Source organism: Frankliniella occidentalis, unplaced genomic scaffold (assembly GCF_000697945.3).
Source record: "Frankliniella occidentalis isolate FOCC.00 unplaced genomic scaffold, Focc_3.1 Scaffold27, whole genome shotgun sequence".
Lineage (NCBI taxonomy): Eukaryota > Metazoa > Arthropoda > Insecta > Thysanoptera > Thripidae > Frankliniella > Frankliniella occidentalis.
The window spans coordinates 1,674,102-1,692,896 of record NW_026267157.1 but is presented as its reverse complement, the minus strand read 5'-3'; the positions used below and the strand labels follow the sequence as shown (position 1 = coordinate 1,692,896).

The window sequence follows — 18,795 nt, the reverse complement described above, 5'->3', positions numbered from 1 at the left end:
GGGGGTGCCCCCGGGGGGTAGCGGCAGCAGAGGGGGTGTGCGCCCCCCGTGGGGCTGCGTGAGCAATGGGCTCTGCGCCGCGCCCCCGAGGGGGAGGGGGAGGGGGGGAGTGCCTCGCGCATCTGGTCATGAAATATAACACCTACGCCGTAGATTTAAAAGTTTCTCTTTTGTTTGAAATGAAATCTCTGCCTTTTGTAGAAAAAACGATAAGTCGACTCGGCAGTATTTAAGCTCACTATGAGAAATACTTTTCTTAAAAAACAACAACACATAAAAACAATAGCTGAGTGTGTCTGTCAGTGCTCTGCTTATTATCTTTGGCAGTGTTCATGGCTTTCAACGCTGCGCGGGAAAAATTTTCGCGTCAAAAGAATCATTATCATCAACAACAACAAACAACAACAACAACACTTTTTCTGAGTGTGTGTGTATGCAACAACAAGGCTAGTTTGGCGGCGGGCATCTGACGGGCGTCGCGTTCCGCACCACGTCGGCGAAGCGCTTGTCGATGGGCATCCGGTCGTCGTAGAGGGACGGCGCCTGGAGGATGATCCCCGCCGTGCCCACGAGCACCGCCAGCGTGAAGATCCACAGGAAGAGCCTGTCCAGCACCATGGCCACGTACTTCCAGTCCTCCTTGACCTGTGAAACATGCGACAAAGCGCCATTTTAATTCTTTTTTCTTTTATTTAAAGAATTTTGGCTGTCTTGAAAAGAGGTTGCAGAATGCAGCACAAACACAAAAGCCCAACTTGTGTTCAGCAGTAGAACTAGTTCAAAGGCGGTGGTGGTTCGGGAGAGAGAGGGAGAAAAAGAGGGGGGGGGCAGATAGCAGGAGACCACAAGAGAGCAGCATCCGAGGTCAGTGTTTCCGGCTCCGCCATTGTGACTTCGTTGTACACAGTCTCCACTCTAAACGCCGTGGTCGCCTAACTTGCCAAAATGTTGGCAGTCCTTTTTGAGTTCCAAATTTTGGTCGTCTTTTGGGGGCGGCACATTTTTAGCCTCTTAACTTGCCAAAAGTTGGTCTTCTTTTAAATTACTGTCCTCTCCATTTACCGAGTGGGCTCCACACAAAGTTCCATACGGTCCAGGCGCGCGGTCTCTCCCGGGAGAGCCCGGCTGCCCCAGCTCCAGTCGAGTCTCTGATGCGTGAATCCAACTCTCAGCCCGCAGTTGTACCAGCGGTTGATATAGGAAGGTACAGGAGGAATGAGCAATGAGAGGGTGGTGGTGGGGTCTGAGCTGTTGTGTAGGCGTAGCACTGTGGATATAGGGCGGAGGAGAGAGAGAGTTAGAGGCCGAGCGCATCCAGGAAAAGGAAAAGGGGGAGGAGGGGAGAGGAGGGAAGGGAGAGGCAAAGTCAAATGGAAATTTGTAGGACAAAAGCGTGGCACGCCTAGCGGCCCCTGGCGCTCCCTGCGAGGGGATGAGGGGGGGCCCCCCAAGCTGGCTTAGACCCCCGCCGCACTAGCGCCGGAGCCAGATAAAACAAATTAAACTTGTAGAAAAACAATTTACCCGCCCCGCGGCGGACAGAAAAAGAGAGAGAGAGAGCGTGTGTGCGAAATAAGAGATTTTAAGTTTTGAAAAAAGTATTCTAGAAAAGGTTTTCAAGAATTTTTTCAAAATGTCTCATTGTTTTTCCTAAAATGTTAAATCATTGTCCAATCTTTCTGAAAATATTTCAATTTTATTCATGTTCTTCCTAGTAAAATTTTGGGATTTTAATTTTCCAATAAAGGATTTCAGAAAAGTTTCCAAGAATTTTTCTCAAAATGTCTCAATTTCCCCCCCAAAAGTTACATTATACTTCCTAATCTTCTGAAAATATTTAATTTTCTTTTCGTTCCCTTCCTTTGGGACAATCCCTACGTGCGAAATAACTCACCTTGGTCGAGTCCTCGAGCATCTTGGTGTGCTCGGCGATGAACCGGACGCAGAAGCACGACCGGTGCACCTGCGGGGGGCAGTGCGCGTGAGAGAAGCGGTGGCCCTGGGGCGGCAGCGGCACCAGGATCTGGCCGGGGGCGGCGCCGCGGCCGCCGGGCGGCGAGGACGGCCGGGTGCCGCCCCCGCACGTCCGCACGGCCGAGCAGCAGCCCGTCGTGTCCTCGCGGTCCGAGAGCGTCTCGCGCATCTCCTCGTCGGGCGGGTCCCGGATCGCCCCCGGGCCGTGGATGAGGCACGAGCCGCCGAAGGGGCCGCCGTCCAGGAGGCTGCGGGGCAGAAAGAGAGGAGCCTAAGGAAGTGTTCAACGGGGGAGTTACACATTTGAGAGTGCCCAGCTTCCAAGTTGGGCACTTACAAGAATTCAACTTGCAGTTGCACACTTAGGTCATCAGTCTTTACGCCTTAATTTATTTTATTGAAGTATCCTGTACCCCTCGGGGTAGAGGCTAGACGACGCCGTTGTAGCTGAAGCAGGTATACAATGTGATGGGGCAGCGCAGGGCCCGCGACCAACCTCATTTGCTATCAAAGTATTGGCGAAAGTTTGCGCAACTTCTGTCGCGTATTTCGACCTCGGACTGGGTGTTCTTCTCTACTCCCCCCCCCCCAGGATGCTGCCAAGGACGACGCGGGGGCGGGGGCCGCGCGACCGAGGCACGGCGCCGAGGGGACATCGTCCTGGACACCCTCTGCTGTGCGGTTTCGCAACTTTTCTCGCACCAACAATTTAGTTTCCCCTTGTGTACGTTATTTCTGCTTGCGACGGCGTGTCCGGATGCCGCGCCGGACGGGGCGACCCGGAGGCAGGGCGACCCGCGCCTAAACTCCCAGCAGAGTTGCCCCACTCAGGGTTCAGATACGAGGAACCATCATTCCAATCTTTACTCTTTAATACTTTATACTTTTAAACATTATTGTCAATAAAGAGCCTAAACTGAAGATAATGTTGACTAAACTTCAGGGAAAATAAATTTTTACTGTTAAACGAGTCTTTCAAAGCGCGTTCAAGGCACTTGGTTGCGACCTTGTACCTCTATATTTACGTCTACGAAGACACACGGTCTCGTGCTGAACTACGAAATGGACATAGGCGTTCTTTGTGAAAGCACTAAAACGCCTCCGTTGTGGATTCAGAGTTCACGAAACGCAAGCGTTATTTTCACGCCAGGCGTGATTTTCACGCTTCGTAAGCTTCACGCAGCCAATCAGGGATCGACTCTCATCATGCCGGGCGTGAAAATCACGCTTTGCGTGAGAATCACGCTCGCCTTTAGGGAACTCTGAATCCACCTTTAAGGTCCAGTCCAAACTATTCCAGCTCGCATTGCTGTGCACGCGCGCCAGGTCGCCGAGGTCCTCTTGCGGACCCATCAGGGACAGCCGCCCTATCACTCTTGTCCTGGATTCTCCCCCCCCCCTCCCCTCCTTTTCTTGCCTCGGGACAAATGCATGAGATATCGACTGCGGTGGCCGGGCGTGGCGCGGCGCGGGCTGCTGCTCCACTAAAGAGATCCGTGGGAATCCTCCGCCTGAAGAAGGACGGGAGAGACGCGTCGCGCGAGGCGGGGCGCGCCGGACCTGAATATTCATGCGAAAGGCCGGCAGGCAGCGCGCCGTCGCCATCTGGGACGTCAAACAAACCCTCCGGGTGGGAACTCCGGGAGGAGACCTCCGGCCTGTGAAAAAGGGAGTGCGAGCAGACAGCGCCGCTGACCATCGTGGCCGTCAGCCCTGCGACGGGGCCGGGCACATACTACGTGTCCCACGGGGGTATGAACATCACAGGGAACACAGAATACTTTTACTTTAACCCCAAAGGTATAAATAACATAGGGGTTCCGATACATATTACCTACGGCAATCCGGAACTTTTCATAGAGGGGGGGAGTGATATTTGCACTCGAGAGGTACAAATATCAAGTGTGGTGTCAAAAAACGGGTCACAGTGGTCCTTGAGGCATGATATTCGTACCCTCCCTTTTCCGTAGGGTACGTGATCCTGATCCCCTGCCATACAACGCAATACGACGGCGCCTCACCTGAGTGGGGAGAGGTCCTCCTTGGACGGCGTCCTCGGATGCGACGTGTCCGACGACGACTCGTGGCCCTCGAGGCCGGCGAGGACCGTCGCCCTCTTGGTGCCCTGGTGGGCCTGGTGCGCCTGCGCGCCGTGCATCCTCTGCATCTCGTCCGGGCAGGGTGCCGCCTGGAACGGGCCGTAGCAGGAGTCGTCGTCCTGCAACGACCTCAGCATCACCGTGGCCGGCGTGAACCTGCGCAACGAAAGATGTGTTAACTTGCAGTTCAAATTAAGAAAAACAAAAAAAAAAAAAACGCCCGGTTTGCCTTTTCCGGTCGTGAATCACTCACCACCGGTTTGCCTCGAACTGGTACTGCGGCCTGCGCATCACCAGCAGCCGAGGCAGGATGTGGATGAACACCCTTTTGACCCAGGGGGCCATTTTGTGCGTCTGCGGTGACCGGAAGTGGACGTTGAGGACCACCACGGTCACGCATATACTGTGGGGAGGGAAAAGTACACGGTAGGGTCGGTAAGTGAAATAGTATTCGAACAATAACTTAACCGATTGAACCGATTGACCATGCTTACCTTATTGATACTAAGATCATAGCAAAAATGAGGTATTTTCCTAGTAATGGTACGACCAGGGAAGTCGGGGGAATGATCTCAACAACCAGGAGGAAGAACACGTGGAGTGAGATAAGAATTGAAATTGATAATGTCACCTGAAACAAAACAAAAAGATTATTTTTATTTATTTTTTTAAAAAAGGGGAGGTTTGTGAAAATCAAGGCAATTAAGTAAGGCTGTCAATGAGAGTTGCCGCCCAAAGGAAGGGGGTGCAAATCCGAAGCACCCGGAACCGGAAAACTGTTGTAATATCCCCAAGGATTGTTAGTAGCGGGCATTGGGTTTCGGATAGTGGGGTGGGGGGAGAGGGAGGGAGAGAGAGAGCGAGAGAGAGCGGAAGTGGAATCCCTGGCCCAGCTGCCCTTTGCAGGTAATTATCTCTTATCGCTTGCACTGAGCGGGTCCAGGGCCTCGCGGACGCGGGGGGCGCTAACGAGGCCATCGAGGCCCTCGAGTGGGCCTCGGCTGCTGGCCATCCCACCAGCCGCACCTCTTGGATTGTAAATTTCCGAAAATTCCCGAAAATTTCCAGAATAACGGAAAACACCCGGGATCTGGAAAATTTTCCGTAATTTTTTTTAAATATTCCATTTTTTCCAGAAATTTTTTCGGAAACCTTCGAGGGCTTCCACACCCCCCCTTCCTTTCTATCTGAATCCAGAATCCCCCCGGAGAGAGAGAGAGAGAGAGTGCGCCCCGCCCCCTATCTCTTTTTACCGAAATGGATGCAGGTGGGTGGAAACACTGGCCCCTCTATCTCTGCATGACTCCGTGCGTAACGCCTTGCCCCCGGGGACCCCGTGCCCCATTGCTGCCAGCCCCGCCGCGCCACACCCCGCCCAGCTAAACCTTGACCGAGTTCTCCGCGGCACATCTCCCACCCCACCTCGACACCCTGGCCCTGTAGCCAGGCCGGCGGGCCCAGCCATGCAGGATGATCGCTGCAAAACTTTTCCCTCGGACCAGCCCGGCCCCACCACCCCTCCTAGTCGCGCACCGTGTACGATCGGTTAGCTACTCTGGGCTCCCAGGGTTCTATCCAGCCACCCTAACCAAGAAGCTAGTACATAGTAATGTGCGTGTATACAGTAATGGAGTTGCATCTTAAATCTTAGTGGTAGATTTACCAACAGTCGGCTGGGTCCAAAATTCGAGATTTGGTTTATTGAGGTAACTGTGTTTTTCCCCTACGAAAAAATAGCGTCTCCGTCTACCAAATATATTTCACCCCTCACATCCAAAATAACCCTCGATGAGTGCCCCACGTGCTGTATTCAAGCTGGCGCGCAAGTGCTTCACCGTGGGGGAAATCACGAAGAGAATGAGGAAAGAGAGGGCCAGAAAGAAGGGAGGGTGGGCGGAGGTAGGGGGGAAGCAACCGCAATATAGAAGGTATACTTGAACCCTGGCGCCTATAAAGGAGTCGGTGCGAGAGGGCCGCTGTAATTCTCATTTGTAATTGGTCCCAAGGCGGCCCGGTTCAGCCGGAGATAAAAGACTCACCTTCTCCCCGCTGTCCGACGGGAGGTAGAACGTGAGCACGGTGAGGAAGGAGATGCCCATGCACGGGATGATGATGTTGACCGTGTAGAACAGCGTCTTCCGCCTCATCGTAATATTGAAAGTTATATCTAAGTATGGTTCATCACAACAAGTGTAAAACTTTTCGTTTCTGCGGAGGAAAGAAAGAAGAGCATCGTTTAGGGCGGCGCGGAGGGTGAGCCAGGAGTGCGTGGCATCTGCGACGGTCGTTTACCTTACGGCGGGGACTTCCAAAATATCCCATTCGACTGACATATAAAATTCGGATAGGTCGACGCCAACGTCCACAACATTTGAGCCAGTCTTTTCATCCATATGCCTCAGGTCCACCTGCGACAGCACCGATCCAGATGTTAGTACATACCATATACAGTCCCTTTAAGCGAGCCTTTACCATTGACTACGCCATGATTGGGTTGATCCACCCTCCCCTACACAAAAGCAAAAGTTAGACCGAAACTAAGGATCGTTTCCTGAAGCAGTTTTAAAGAAAATTATATGACATTTATTTGATTTGTTGTATTTTTGATTGGACAAGACAGTTCTTTTTTTAAAAAAAATTGCTCTTCTATTTTGAAATGCGTGTCTTCAAAAATCTGATTTGACACATTTCCCGTTGTTTCGGACTAACGATTTCCTACATAAATAGTGCAGCAGTGACCCTTGGCACAAAAAAATGACCAAAAATTTCAGGTTGCAGCGTTATTTATCGCGTGTTACTTAAAAATTCTAATTGGTAAAAATTGTGCCGGGAAACTTTTTACTAATTATCTACAAAGCGGGACATACAGCAGCATACTGAGAGAGTGGGACCCAAACTAGAAGAACGAACAGATCATGATCATGGACATTTATTATTATTAAAATATGACACAGAAAATTTGTGTGACTTCTATAATCCATCATATTGGAATGCTGTTTAAAAAAATATCCAGCCAAGATGGTGTTTAATATCCATTCGTTCCCTCTATCATGGAAGTCAAAAGTTGCTCATATAAAAATTGTTCGTAGAATGTCTTCTCTGGTTTGAACCGACCCGAAGATAACTGCCGGTGCGGCAACTGTAAACATCACAAAACCTATTATATTTATCACGTACACAGGCATAAGATGTTTAGGTTAATTTATTGGCCACAGCCAACAAAATCTACAAGGCTCCATAATGAAATTTTATTTACGACTCTGGTAGAATCCGTTGTTTACAGGTAAAAGCGGCATTATGCGCAAATATATAAAATACAGAGGTCAGTAAAACAGTCACTAACGCTGATTCGAGCGTCGGTCATCCGCATGTCCAGCTTTGCAGGGAAAGAAGAGTAGTACCCTAAAAAAGTTCATACATCACATACGTCTACTAAAACTTTGTAAACTGCATTTTCCTTTGCCCCGACTCGAGACAGCGAATATTACAGCAGAAACGGGACAAAAATCCATGAAAGACCTAATAAACATATTGGTGACACGCTGCTGAATTCGGCATCGGTCCTGGAACAAGTGAAAAGCGTGCCATCGCGTTCGGTTGATGGGTTGATAGGTTGTTTGAATACTATTTAGATTGAAGACTAGTGCCAAAACTGGCTAAAATTAAAATGATTCATGAAAAAAGAATTTTTCTTGAAGTTTCTAGACGTACGTGCGGTTTTCTGGTGGTCCTCGAAAAACCTGTTGAAATGGCCGGGATGCGTAAGGACGGAGGTGGCTCTTGATAAAAATAAAAAAAACAAATTAGACTTATTTCTGTTGTAAAATGAGTGAGGAAGTGGCGGGAAAGGCGTATAAGGTTTTGCCAAATCGGAGTCGTTGCAGTCATTGCGTACTGTCGATATCGGAGAGGTAACCTAAGCGTATTGTCGCATGGTGTTTCTGTCTGTTGTGTGGCCGAAAGGATGTGGGTACTGCGTTATGAAATGAACCCAAAAAGGTGGATTTAATCACGAATGGTATACACATGACTTAGTATAAGTGCCGATTGCAAAATATTTTGGGTTGAGATTTCCTGACAATGCCTACAGTTGTTGATCCTTATGCGGGACTCATTCTCAATGCACCAAATTGTTTTCATGGATTCTATAATTTTAAGAATCTAACGCAACATAAAATTGGAAATAGGACAAATGAGAAAAGGGTTTTATGAAATTTAAATAGGGTTGTATGGAGTTCGAAAAGTCCAGTATTTTCTTATCCTGAAGCACAAAATGGTGTTCCGATTTTAATGATATTCATAGTAAATAATAAATATTTGCCGGGAAAACCTCTTTGACTGCACGGGAAATAAACTACTAGATGACAAAGAATCTATGAATCCATGTGCTCGCACACCAGTAACTTTTAATCGAGAACACATGCGATGTACGGTAAATAAAGCCTTACAAATTAGTGTGAGGAGGCAGAACAAGAAGAAAGAGACCAAACGATTATAGTTCCTGAGAAAGTCCCCTTGCATGCCTAGCATTTACGTACAGGATGGTGGTTTAAGGTGGGTGAGAAATAACTGTTTACTGCAAAGTGAGGTGTGTTCAGACAACCGGCCGAGATCCGTCATCCTGGGACCTGCTCGACAGCGGTATTGCCCAGACGGGGACCTGCTCAACGGAGGTATTGCCCAGACGGGAAGTAGTTCTGGTGACGCGCCCGCTTACATTTCAACACAGTCGGGTCAGTGCACGGTGCAAACTGTGAGAAAAGTGGATTTTGCAAAGAGTAGTACACGTTTAACATTATCGATAATGGATGAGCTGCAATAGAAATACACCGACAGAGGTTGCTCATATGGAGAAGCACCAGGTTCAGTTAGGGTAAAACGAACTATTTCCATTTTAGTCAGAACAAAATAATGTTTAATTTTATTGGTTGAAAACTGATACAAAATACACGGGGCGGGTTGTCGTTTCGTAAAAAATGGAAGTGGCTACGTAGGGAACAAAACTCATCACCTTTGTGACAATCATTTAAAAAAACAATCAGCAATTACTTCAAAAATCACGAATATTTGAGGCACGAAATAGTTCATTTTACTTTTAAACAAAACAAAAATACAAAATTAACAAATCTGGTTCCAAAAATCAATATGAACCAGAGTGGTAAAAATACTTTCCACAAAAAGATCTCTCTATACCGGTACAAAATGCACATAAATATCAAGGAACTAAACATCCAAAAGATTTCTGGCATCACCAAAAGTGCAGAGTTGAATGTTACGATTGTGCGCTACAAAACGGCCTTAAAAATTGGCCATTTAAAAATTGTCTTTTCCATGTATGAAAAATCTAGTTTCAAAAACTGGATAAAAACGTATTCTCTTTGGAATACGAAAAAAAACTTACTCACTATTTACTACTTTCAAAAATGGTTGCGTCACACAAAACGAACAAAATACTACAGAAGCAGCGAGTCATGCGGAAATCTAATGTTTCAAAATCAAAAGAAAGATGCATACGAAAACACAACAAATATGCAAGAAATGTAGCGGGTCCCGATCGCTTCACTTGGGGATCTCTCTCTCTCTCTCTACAGCAATGTGAGGGTTTAAGCGAATGTGTCGTGTAGGGAAGGAATCGCTCTGATATGGTTTAAATATTTTTATTTTTAAAAGTTACAAAGTTATTGACGCTATGTTTACGGCACTTTGGCTTGAGAATTTTTTTTCGAAAAAATGTTATATACAGGGCGCTCTCAGTAGTATTTTGTGCAGTTGATTATTAGCAGATTTTTTAAAATTCGAGACATCATGATACACGTACATACTACTAAGGTCCCTAGGAGCAGAAGAGATACTAGTAATTATTTTTTCTCATAAAGGTGCCTCCGAACCAAGTCACAACGATGTACTTTTTTTTAAATGCTTATGAGATGAAACCTATTTTGTATTGGAACTATCACTGCCGCCAGTTAAAGTCGTAAAGGGGGGAGAAACGCGAGCGAACAAACACGTCCGGACGGAGCCAACAACTCTCGTATTCGCCTCGTCTGCGACGGCTCTCTCTGCCTCACACTACCTGCCCTAAGACACGCCAGCTCGCCCACCTTGTTACTATGAGAAATCTCACATTCATCCGCCCAGACGCCGCTCGCGACTCTCCACTCCTGGACACATTGAGCGCGGCATGACCACCGTGTGGTCTCGCGCATCCACGTTAAATCATACGCACAAAAACTACACCGCTCTCAACTCTGTGGCAGTGTGAACTGAGAATAACTATGCGGACCGAAGTAGTATGAACTCAAGTCGACAGAGAAGCAAACGGGGCTTTTTTTCAAATAGAAATTGTCTGTGTTAAAAAAAACATCCCCATAATCTAGGTCATTTTGAAAAAAATTCTTATTAGTTTCATAATCATTTTGTGAAAACGAAGTCGGGAAAATATAGCCAACCAAAGTTAACAGGGTACTCCAAAAGTCTGCCAACACAAGGAGAAGTCAGAAACAGTTAGCGCGCTTTGGAACTTCGCGGTCAGGCGGCCAAACTGTGATGATAATTTTATCTCGGGATGCCACTTTTCACTTTCGGCTCATAGGTCTGCTCCTTCCGCAACGGCAGGCGTTTGACGTATCCTAGAGTCCGGGAGTGATGGCGTACAGTAAGTGACGCAGGCCTCGCCAGAGCGACGAATCTATCATCCCCTCTGTTAAAGGTCGAAGGTTGAGCTGGCGGCGACCACTGGCAACCGCTGGAGAGTACAATGGGAACGTCCTATTCCAGTGTTGACAAAAAGTTAGATATTTAACCAGCAGGAGCACAACTGCGTGTAGCTGGCGCAGATCTTCGCTTACCTATCGAGCGACATCTGCGCACACGTGCAGTGAGGTCGCCTGGTAGACATGCGTCGATACGGCCCGCTTTACGCGGGTGTGCTATTGCGAGGTTTCACCCACTTTTTCTGACAACTCTAACCCTATTCCGCAGTCACCGATATTTGATGTTTCACTGCAAAGTTTTGCGCCGTTCACAGTTGACAATATATAGGTGACTGCAACTGAGGTCCGGGCAGGATGTTACACCCTCCAGAACGCGGGCCGCACCGCACCCGCTCTTGGTAACTGAGCCGAAGCTTAGCCAGAGTCGGTCGAGCGGCCCACTGTTCAGCCCATACACAACCGGAAACAATGAGCATGAAAATAAAAGTAGCATTTTAGCCACTTGCTGTGCACTCCCACTCGAGGACTCTGCCTGTTGGCGCCCTGGGTCTTAAGCTTATCTTCGGTTTGTTTTTGGCTTTGCATATGCAGCGATGCATTCGGTGATCTCATCCACTTATTTTGAGTTACCAGGTGTGCAAAACGCAAGGGGCGTTTGACACAAAATTTAGCTCTCACTTGTATTTAATGGAAATTATTACGGATGGTGCAATGTATTGTGTCATGTAGAGTTCAAGCAAATGGCCAAAATCTGTTCGTAGTAATCTTTTGCTTCTCTCTGGTAGGGAAAAGGTATAAAACGTCCATTTCTTATAGGGAAACGTCAAAGCTTATTAGAACTTCTAGTGGGAGAATGAGAACAGTTATTGGCAGAGAATCGGAAACAGACAGAGAGATAGAGAGGATGGAGTTTCAGATAGACAAAGACGCTGGCCATTTTCTACGCCTCACTTACGTATCTATTATGGGGGCATGTAACTCTGTGAAAGATGTTCAGTTACACGTAAGGAATATGCTGTTTTCTAAAATTTATGAAATAGAGACAAAGGTGCTTTGCCCAAACCACAGGACATTAACGTGATCTAAATATTGTAGAGACCCGAAATTATGAGGACGTTTATTGGAGTTCTTAGTATCCCTATGATATCTTGTATTCGATGGTCAAAATATTGGAATCCCTGTGGACTCCAATGACCGTCCCGATCCTTAGGAGACCCTATAATGTTAAGGTACACTAAAATCACGTGGTTTGGACGAAGTCCCTCACAAAAATTCCAAGAGCTTGTATGAAAGATTGTATGTTAGTCCACTTCTGAGTGAAGCGCAGCTTTTACACCAACGTGCCCTAGAGTTGGACTACTGGTGGCAAAATGCACGACTCTTTTTCGCGACAGACAAGCGGGCTGGACCAAACTAAGCAACATAAATGCACATCTCGATTAAACGTTATTAGGCATTTCAAAAGAGCACCGAGCGGAAATAAGAAAGATAAGACCTGAACGTTGGTATATACAATTAGGAGAGCGCAGAGCGAGAGCGCAGAGCGAGAGCGCAAGAGCAGCGGGACCCTTCGAGCTCGCATTCGGGTACCTTCGGCTGCCCTTCGGGCCGGAGGTCCGCCCAGCGCGCGGCGCCGGACAGCGGTAGTGACCCTCCTTGACAGCGGTGGCGAAGATCTCCGGCCCGAAAGGGAAGCCGAAGGTACCCGAATGCGAGCCCGAAGGGTCCTGCACGCCCTCTGCTGCGCTCCTCGCTGCTCTTGCGCTTGCGCTCTCGCTCTGCGCTCTCCTTAATTGTATATACCACGTATTTCACGTTTCTGTGTTGTGTTTACTTTCGCTCCGCGCTTCCTCGAAATACCATATTCGAAAAAATAAAATTGCGCAAGGACTTCCCCCCCCGCTACTGTCGCAACCGCAGCCCAAGTCGTTGCTCTTGAAGTAACGCCCATTAAAATCGAGAGAGCTGTCCGGCTATCGGGCATACTGTTTGATTCTAGAGGTGACTTTAACTCCTCGCTTCAATCCCGCTGCTTATTTTTTTTCTTACTTTCTTTTATTGCAGCCATTGCTTTTCTACCTAATAGTATGGCTTGCACTGAAATTAAGTCGCGTTACACAAGCCAAAAAAGCATTTATGTTAGTTTCACGCCATGCACAATTCGGTTGTTTCTTTTTTGTGCGCTCACCACGTCCTCTTTCTACTACAACACATTCTGACGGTACTTTACTGGTCTGTGCTGCTACGTGCCTCGGTGACTCACCACCTACCGTCCGACGGCTCTCCGAGTGCGCCAATACGCCCCCTTCTAGATAAGGACAGTGCAAGTTCACGATGCATGTACAAAACTAGGACATGCTCTGACATTGCCTGTTCATAGTTTTACCATGCGAAATTTGCCACCTATCTATATTACTGCTGTTAAGTGTTCTCCAGATGACCGTCCTTGGGGTAAGAAGTATAAATATTTTTTTTTTAAAAAGAATTCACATTTCTTAAAATCAAAAGATACATTTTTTTTAATTGTCCGAACCAATTTTATACCTTTTCCTTATATCCAGGGTTTAAAATTTGTACTGCAACGTGTTGCGTATAGTGCATTGTTTTCCGATTGTCATGTTAGAGTGCAATTGTGTTAAAGCGGCCATGGCATAAGAACGATACTAAGCCAAATTTCATCGATTTGATCTATACTTTTTATTCATTTTAGGCCTCATTTTCTTTTAAACATAGCAGAGCAATGCTGTTAAGGCCGCCCGTAGTGTCGTGTCTAGTATATCATGTTTCAAGGGGTGTAACTTGGAATGGGAGAGAGGCAGAGGGACTAACGACAAAACCATTGATAGAAAAGATAGATTGTAGAGAGAGATTAGGAAGAATAGAACAAAAGGAAAGAGAAAATGTAAGAAGAAACGTGAAAATGGGCAGAAATTGGTGGAAGGAGATAAACGGGCATGTTTGTGTTCACGTACGAAACATCGACATAAGAAACTAAAAAAATGGTGTCAACAGAATGGCACATTGAAAACAAAATTGAACGGGAACAAAAAAAAAATAAATAAATCGGGAACATTTATACAATAAATAAAAATGAAAATAAAAGTAAATGGCTGAAGAGTCCTGGAAGCTTGTCAGTTATGTTAATGCAAAATCTAAGTGTACCTTTCTTAAGTGATCTGTCATTCCGAGACCTCAATATCTCAAAAAGGACTACGTTGAATAAAAAAATAAACTGACAAGCACATCCAAAGCCCTTGAAGTGCAAAGGTAGGGAATATTGCATGGCCAGTTAGTATAGCATCTTCGAGGTTAGGATCACCTTAAACCCATCATACGTCCAACTCCCTAACTTCAACACGCACGTCTGTACGTCGTAGGGAAAGAACTCGACATCGATGGCACAGGAAGATTTGTATACAGCCGGCGGTTGCCACACCACCAACCCAGAGAAGTAGACGGTTGCCTTTGTCATCAGTGTCACCTCGTAGTTGCCGTCCGCGCTGCCAACAGAACAACACACAAACACGCCTCATGACGATCACTGGCACCAACCGTGTCTTAGAGAAGAACTACTGCTACTGCTACACGCTCCCAACTCAAAGCGAGGCAAAGGTGTTGGTCCGCGCCGTTTTCATCTCGTTCCTAAAACCCTTCAGCGGTTGCAAGCCAACTCTCTACTCAAGCGAATACGTGAGACTACAGTTTTCACCGTTTGTAAGAACGACCGTATCTGTACCAAAGCCGTGAGAAAGAGGGCCAAAGCTACTCTCATCGGGAGTGTTGGACGCGTTGTGTCGGGGCCTTTGGGTCGTACCCGCGCCACATTCACTGCGACACCAATACCAGAGAGGGGCCGTGCGCGCACTACGTGCCCAGAGGGAAGAGGGTACAAATATTATGGGGTCTGTATAGACTCCAATGGTGACCGTTGGCCAGATTGGGGCCCATGATATTCGTAGTCCCGCCAAGGGCATGCAGTATGGTAATGCGCGTCGCACGTCCTAAAGGCAGCCCCCTGCCCTACTCGCCCCGCGTTTCCCCGTTGGGTGCGTCGCCATGCGCAGCCCCAGTTCACAAGATGTTTCAGTTCCCATGAACGTTCTCGAAGCGAAAATCTAAATGGAAGCTTAACCCATGGGGTGTCTCCCAAGTGAAGCCAAAGCTTTTTCAACTGAGGCTAAGTTGAGGCAGCAGGCGTGCCAGAAGAATCGCAGACGAAAGTTTTTCGGGGCTATTAAGATTTCACTTCCCTTCAGCTTCGGAAACAAACAACGTGTTCACGCGTGTGTAGCGTAGCGTCAGCGTTGTACGGCAGAAGTGGGGCTTACGGGGTGGAGGGGCAAAAGCTTAATGGCATGAATAATCCCATCGAAAAATATCCCTCCGAGTGAGGAGGATTTAGGGCACAGAGGGGGAGGCGCTGCTGCGTAAGGTGCAATACCCAGCCAACTCGAGTGGCTCCGCCTCTTTTTCTCTACATTTCGGCAGTTTGTTTCCCACAGTACGTGGCCTCCCTCAGAGCCATCAAACGGCGGTCTGTTTATGGCCATCAGGTTGGGGGCGGGAAACACATCACGCGCACAGGACCTTTGATTGCAGACGTTATTCGCAGAGTCTCCCTGTTATTTCCACCGAGTGGCGTGTCAATAATGGGGCACAGAACGAGTGTCCGCTACGTTAATAAATGCCGCTGATATTTTTGCCGCAGTGAACGTGGGGTCGTGGCCTAGAAGGCCTTGATCCAAAACACCGGGGTGCGTTGGAGCGAGGCACATTGACTAACAGGCACAGGGGAGGCGCTACAGATAACTCCACTCACCTTAAAGCCATCGTACGTCCAACTACCGAACTTGAGAACGCACGTCTGTTCGTCAAAAGGGAAATACTCTACGTCTATTTCACAAGACGACTTGTAAATGGCGGGGGGCTTCCACTCCACCAGGCCCTCATGGTAGATTGTTGCTTTGGTGGCTAAGGTCACCTCAAAGTTGCCGTCCGCACTGGAAATAATATTGTTTTGGTTTTCGTGCACACTCCTATCACAGCCTTGCCAGCCAGTCGTGCGTTTGAACAAGCTTGTTCCAGTTACTCGATTCGTTTATTAGTTCCCCTCTGTCTAGCTGTTACAACTTCCAAAATTTCGTAAACTTTTTTTTTCCAGTTAGTGTGTAATCCAAAGTTTATAGCGATATGATGAAAGTACTTGTTGCGCAATAGAAAACTATACTGTAAATACAATTCTTTTGCGTTACTTTTTAAAAGCATAAACGTATGCCATTAATGCATGCCAGTGCGAAGCTTTAAATTTCGCACACAAATATTGAAACAGATCGAGACACCTGGAACTCACTTTGGGACCTGTGATCGTCCCTGTGTGAGGGAGAGCAGGAAGGGGGGCCGCATTCAAACACACATCAAATTTGACGGTGCGTGGTTTCACAGAACTTAGACATGAAGCAAGTTTCTGAGAGAGCACATTTTTAACGGGCACTTCTAGAAGAAAAGTTTACTGAAGTTTTATCAAATAAGTTATAGATTGTTTAGTCACTAATTGGTTAAATACGACTACATCATTTTAATATATTGGTAATTTAATGAATATGCTCTCTAGTAAATTTGATTGAAAATTGGGTGTCATTGCAAGTCGCTCATGAAACCACAGAAACAAAGAGTGTCCTGGTGTTACAAAGGGCTTGCCGTGGGCCCAGGAAATTGTAGAGAAAGTAAAACCGTCGCAAGAAGGACAGATAAACATGCTCAGGATAGTAAAACCAAGACACGTATCGTAGAGTATAACCTAAAAGTAGCTAAATACAAAAAGACCAAAAGCATGTACATTCACATTCAACACCAGAGCCAATAATGTATGTTGATCTTGTCCAATCATAGTTGACCCCCCCCCCCCTTTTCCACAAAAAAAAACACAAACAAGAAAACAAAACAAAAACAAAGCCCCATCAAAAGAGAAGAATATCTCCCTCGCCATGCCCGCCTTCACCACAAAGCGGAAAGTGGTGGAGAGTGAGAGGGGGAGAGAGAGAGAGAGAGAGAGGGGGGGGGGACTTGAGAGAGTCAATGGGAGTCAGCTGCTCGCCTTCTGCAGTCCGGTCTTTCATACCGACCGCGGGGGAACATGCTGGCGTTTCGTTTACATGAATATGGCGAGGAGGCCGCGCGGTGCCAAGACTCGCTGCCAAGCCCGGCCGAGCGCTGCTGAATTATTCTCGCGAAGACAGAGGCGAGGCGTGCGCGCAGACCTCGGCAACAACGCTGACGCGTGTTAACAGTACACAACTCTCGCAGTTCAACCGGCGAACAGTAAGGTATCCAACCGGCAAGCACTTGCAAAGCAACACTCAAACGGGTTAATACTTGCAATTCAGCCGGTTAATACTCACAGTTCAACCGGTTTACATACTTCCGGCTCAACCGGTTAACACTCACGGTTTAACCGCGGTTAACACTTGCAATTCAACCGGTTTGCAGCAGCAACAGTTCCACAGAGTACTGCTTTAGCGTGTCTTCGAGAGGTGGAGACCCCTTAATAGTGCCTGACTAGCTTGTAGACGTCGAGGAGGCGGTTAGGGGGCGGTCAAAAGGACGGCTGGGTCGGTTGGGGCGCAATGCATGGGCTCGGCAAACACGAAGACTGCCGCTGGATGAGTGAGAGAGGGAGAGAGAAGGGGTGAAGGGGGGATGGGTGTGAGCGAGGGGGTGCGGCTAAACTTTGCCGAGCCCCAGGGCAGGCGCGAGACGGCTCAAACAGCGCCGGACAGAGGGCCCCCGGGCTCAGGGGCGACGGGACCCGGACCAAACCCCCGCAACCCCTACACACCGGCCGGCGCAGTTAGGGCCACTTGCGGGCGGAAGGGAGCCGCCGTGGCGTGGCGTGGCGCCCGGGGCCGGATGGCGACGCAAAAGTTTGACAAATTTGAGCATGTGCACCCCTCCCTCGGGCCCCAGGGGCGTAAGGGGAAGGGCACGCCCTCCCCGTCTGTCGAACACCACGCTTTTCAGAAAAAAAGAAATAACGGGGGGGGGGGGGGGGGAGGTCGTTTAGAAACAACGTGCCCCACACGCAGAAAATCGTGTTTTTGAAGGGAATTCCCTTCGAATTAGCCTTCAATCAACGAAATTGACATCAAATGAATAACAGTCACCCCTCTGTGTACCTAGACCTAGGTAATGAAGATGTCGCTCAACTCGTCGCTGATGGTGCCGCTCGCCCTGGCGCTAGCGCTCAAGTACAGCAGCGCCGCCAGCTCCACCAGCACGATACCACCACCGTGAGCACCACCAGCACGAACGACAAGGCGAACAGCCCCCGCCTCGGCCCCCGCTTGGCAGCTGACGTGGTGAAGGATTGGGAAGATGGCATTGAAAAACACGATGTGAGTTTCCGAACACGATCAAATGCTGTGAACGACTCGCCCCCCCCCTCTCCCAATTCAAAAGTCATGGCCTATCCCTCCCTCACCCAAATATGTTGATAAGCAAATTCGTTTTTTGAGTTGCTTCAAAACTCGTGTTCTTCAAATTAAGATAGATTTTTCGTTACAGTGATCCCCCTTACCCGCTATTTACGCCTGGACATTTGTAACCCTGGGTAAAAATATCACGGACCCTCCAGAGAGGAGCACAACACGTTGCCTATGGCCGCGCCCTCTCGAACACACGGTCTGCCGAAGCAATTTTTGTCAAACGTTTCCAATACGCGTGCGGCGAAGCAGTAATCCGTAGTCACGTCAGCCTACAGTGCAGTCGCGCTGGAGTCGACTTGCTGTCGTTAATTTGACAAGTTGATGAGCTCCCGCAGGATGCCCGAGTCCGCCCACAATGCTGCTGCTGCTGTTCATTCCCATCCATTATTTTTATTTTTGGTTCTCCACCCCTCCAAAGCGAATCGCACACTCCGCGAGGCGCAAATATTTTCCGATAAACACACCGACTGTGCAGCGAAATGATTGGCGAGTCAATACGAGCGCGATATGTACGCGGGCGGGGCGGGG

The 18,795-nt window shown here is 48.1% G+C and overlaps 1 protein-coding gene across 6 annotated transcripts in view; it reads right to left on the bottom strand.

Moving 5' to 3' along the window:
• Nucleotides 1-235: 235 nt before the first annotated feature.
• Nucleotides 236-18,795, bottom strand: part of LOC113215029 (acetylcholine receptor subunit alpha-like) — a 202,496-nt gene continuing 183,936 nt past the window's right edge. For 3 of the 6 annotated variants that reach the window (XM_052265427.1, XM_052265430.1, XM_052265431.1), the window contains exons 4-12: nucleotides 15,606-15,786; nucleotides 14,149-14,286; nucleotides 6,366-6,481; nucleotides 6,113-6,281; nucleotides 4,568-4,704; nucleotides 4,327-4,476; nucleotides 3,996-4,229; nucleotides 1,895-2,222; nucleotides 236-645 (exon numbers count right to left, since the gene is read on the bottom strand). In XM_052265427.1, the coding sequence (XP_052121387.1) occupies nucleotides 448-645; nucleotides 1,895-2,222; nucleotides 3,996-4,229; nucleotides 4,327-4,476; nucleotides 4,568-4,704; nucleotides 6,113-6,281; nucleotides 6,366-6,481; nucleotides 14,149-14,286; nucleotides 15,606-15,786 (1,651 nt within the window). In that variant the 3' untranslated portion in view covers nucleotides 236-447. Of the gene's footprint in view, nucleotides 646-1,894; nucleotides 2,223-3,995; nucleotides 4,230-4,326; nucleotides 4,477-4,567; nucleotides 4,705-6,112; nucleotides 6,282-6,365; nucleotides 6,482-14,105; nucleotides 14,287-15,605; nucleotides 15,787-18,795 lie in introns of all 6 variants that reach the window. The other 3 variants (XM_052265429.1, XM_052265428.1, XM_052265432.1) reach the window with 3 other exon arrangements.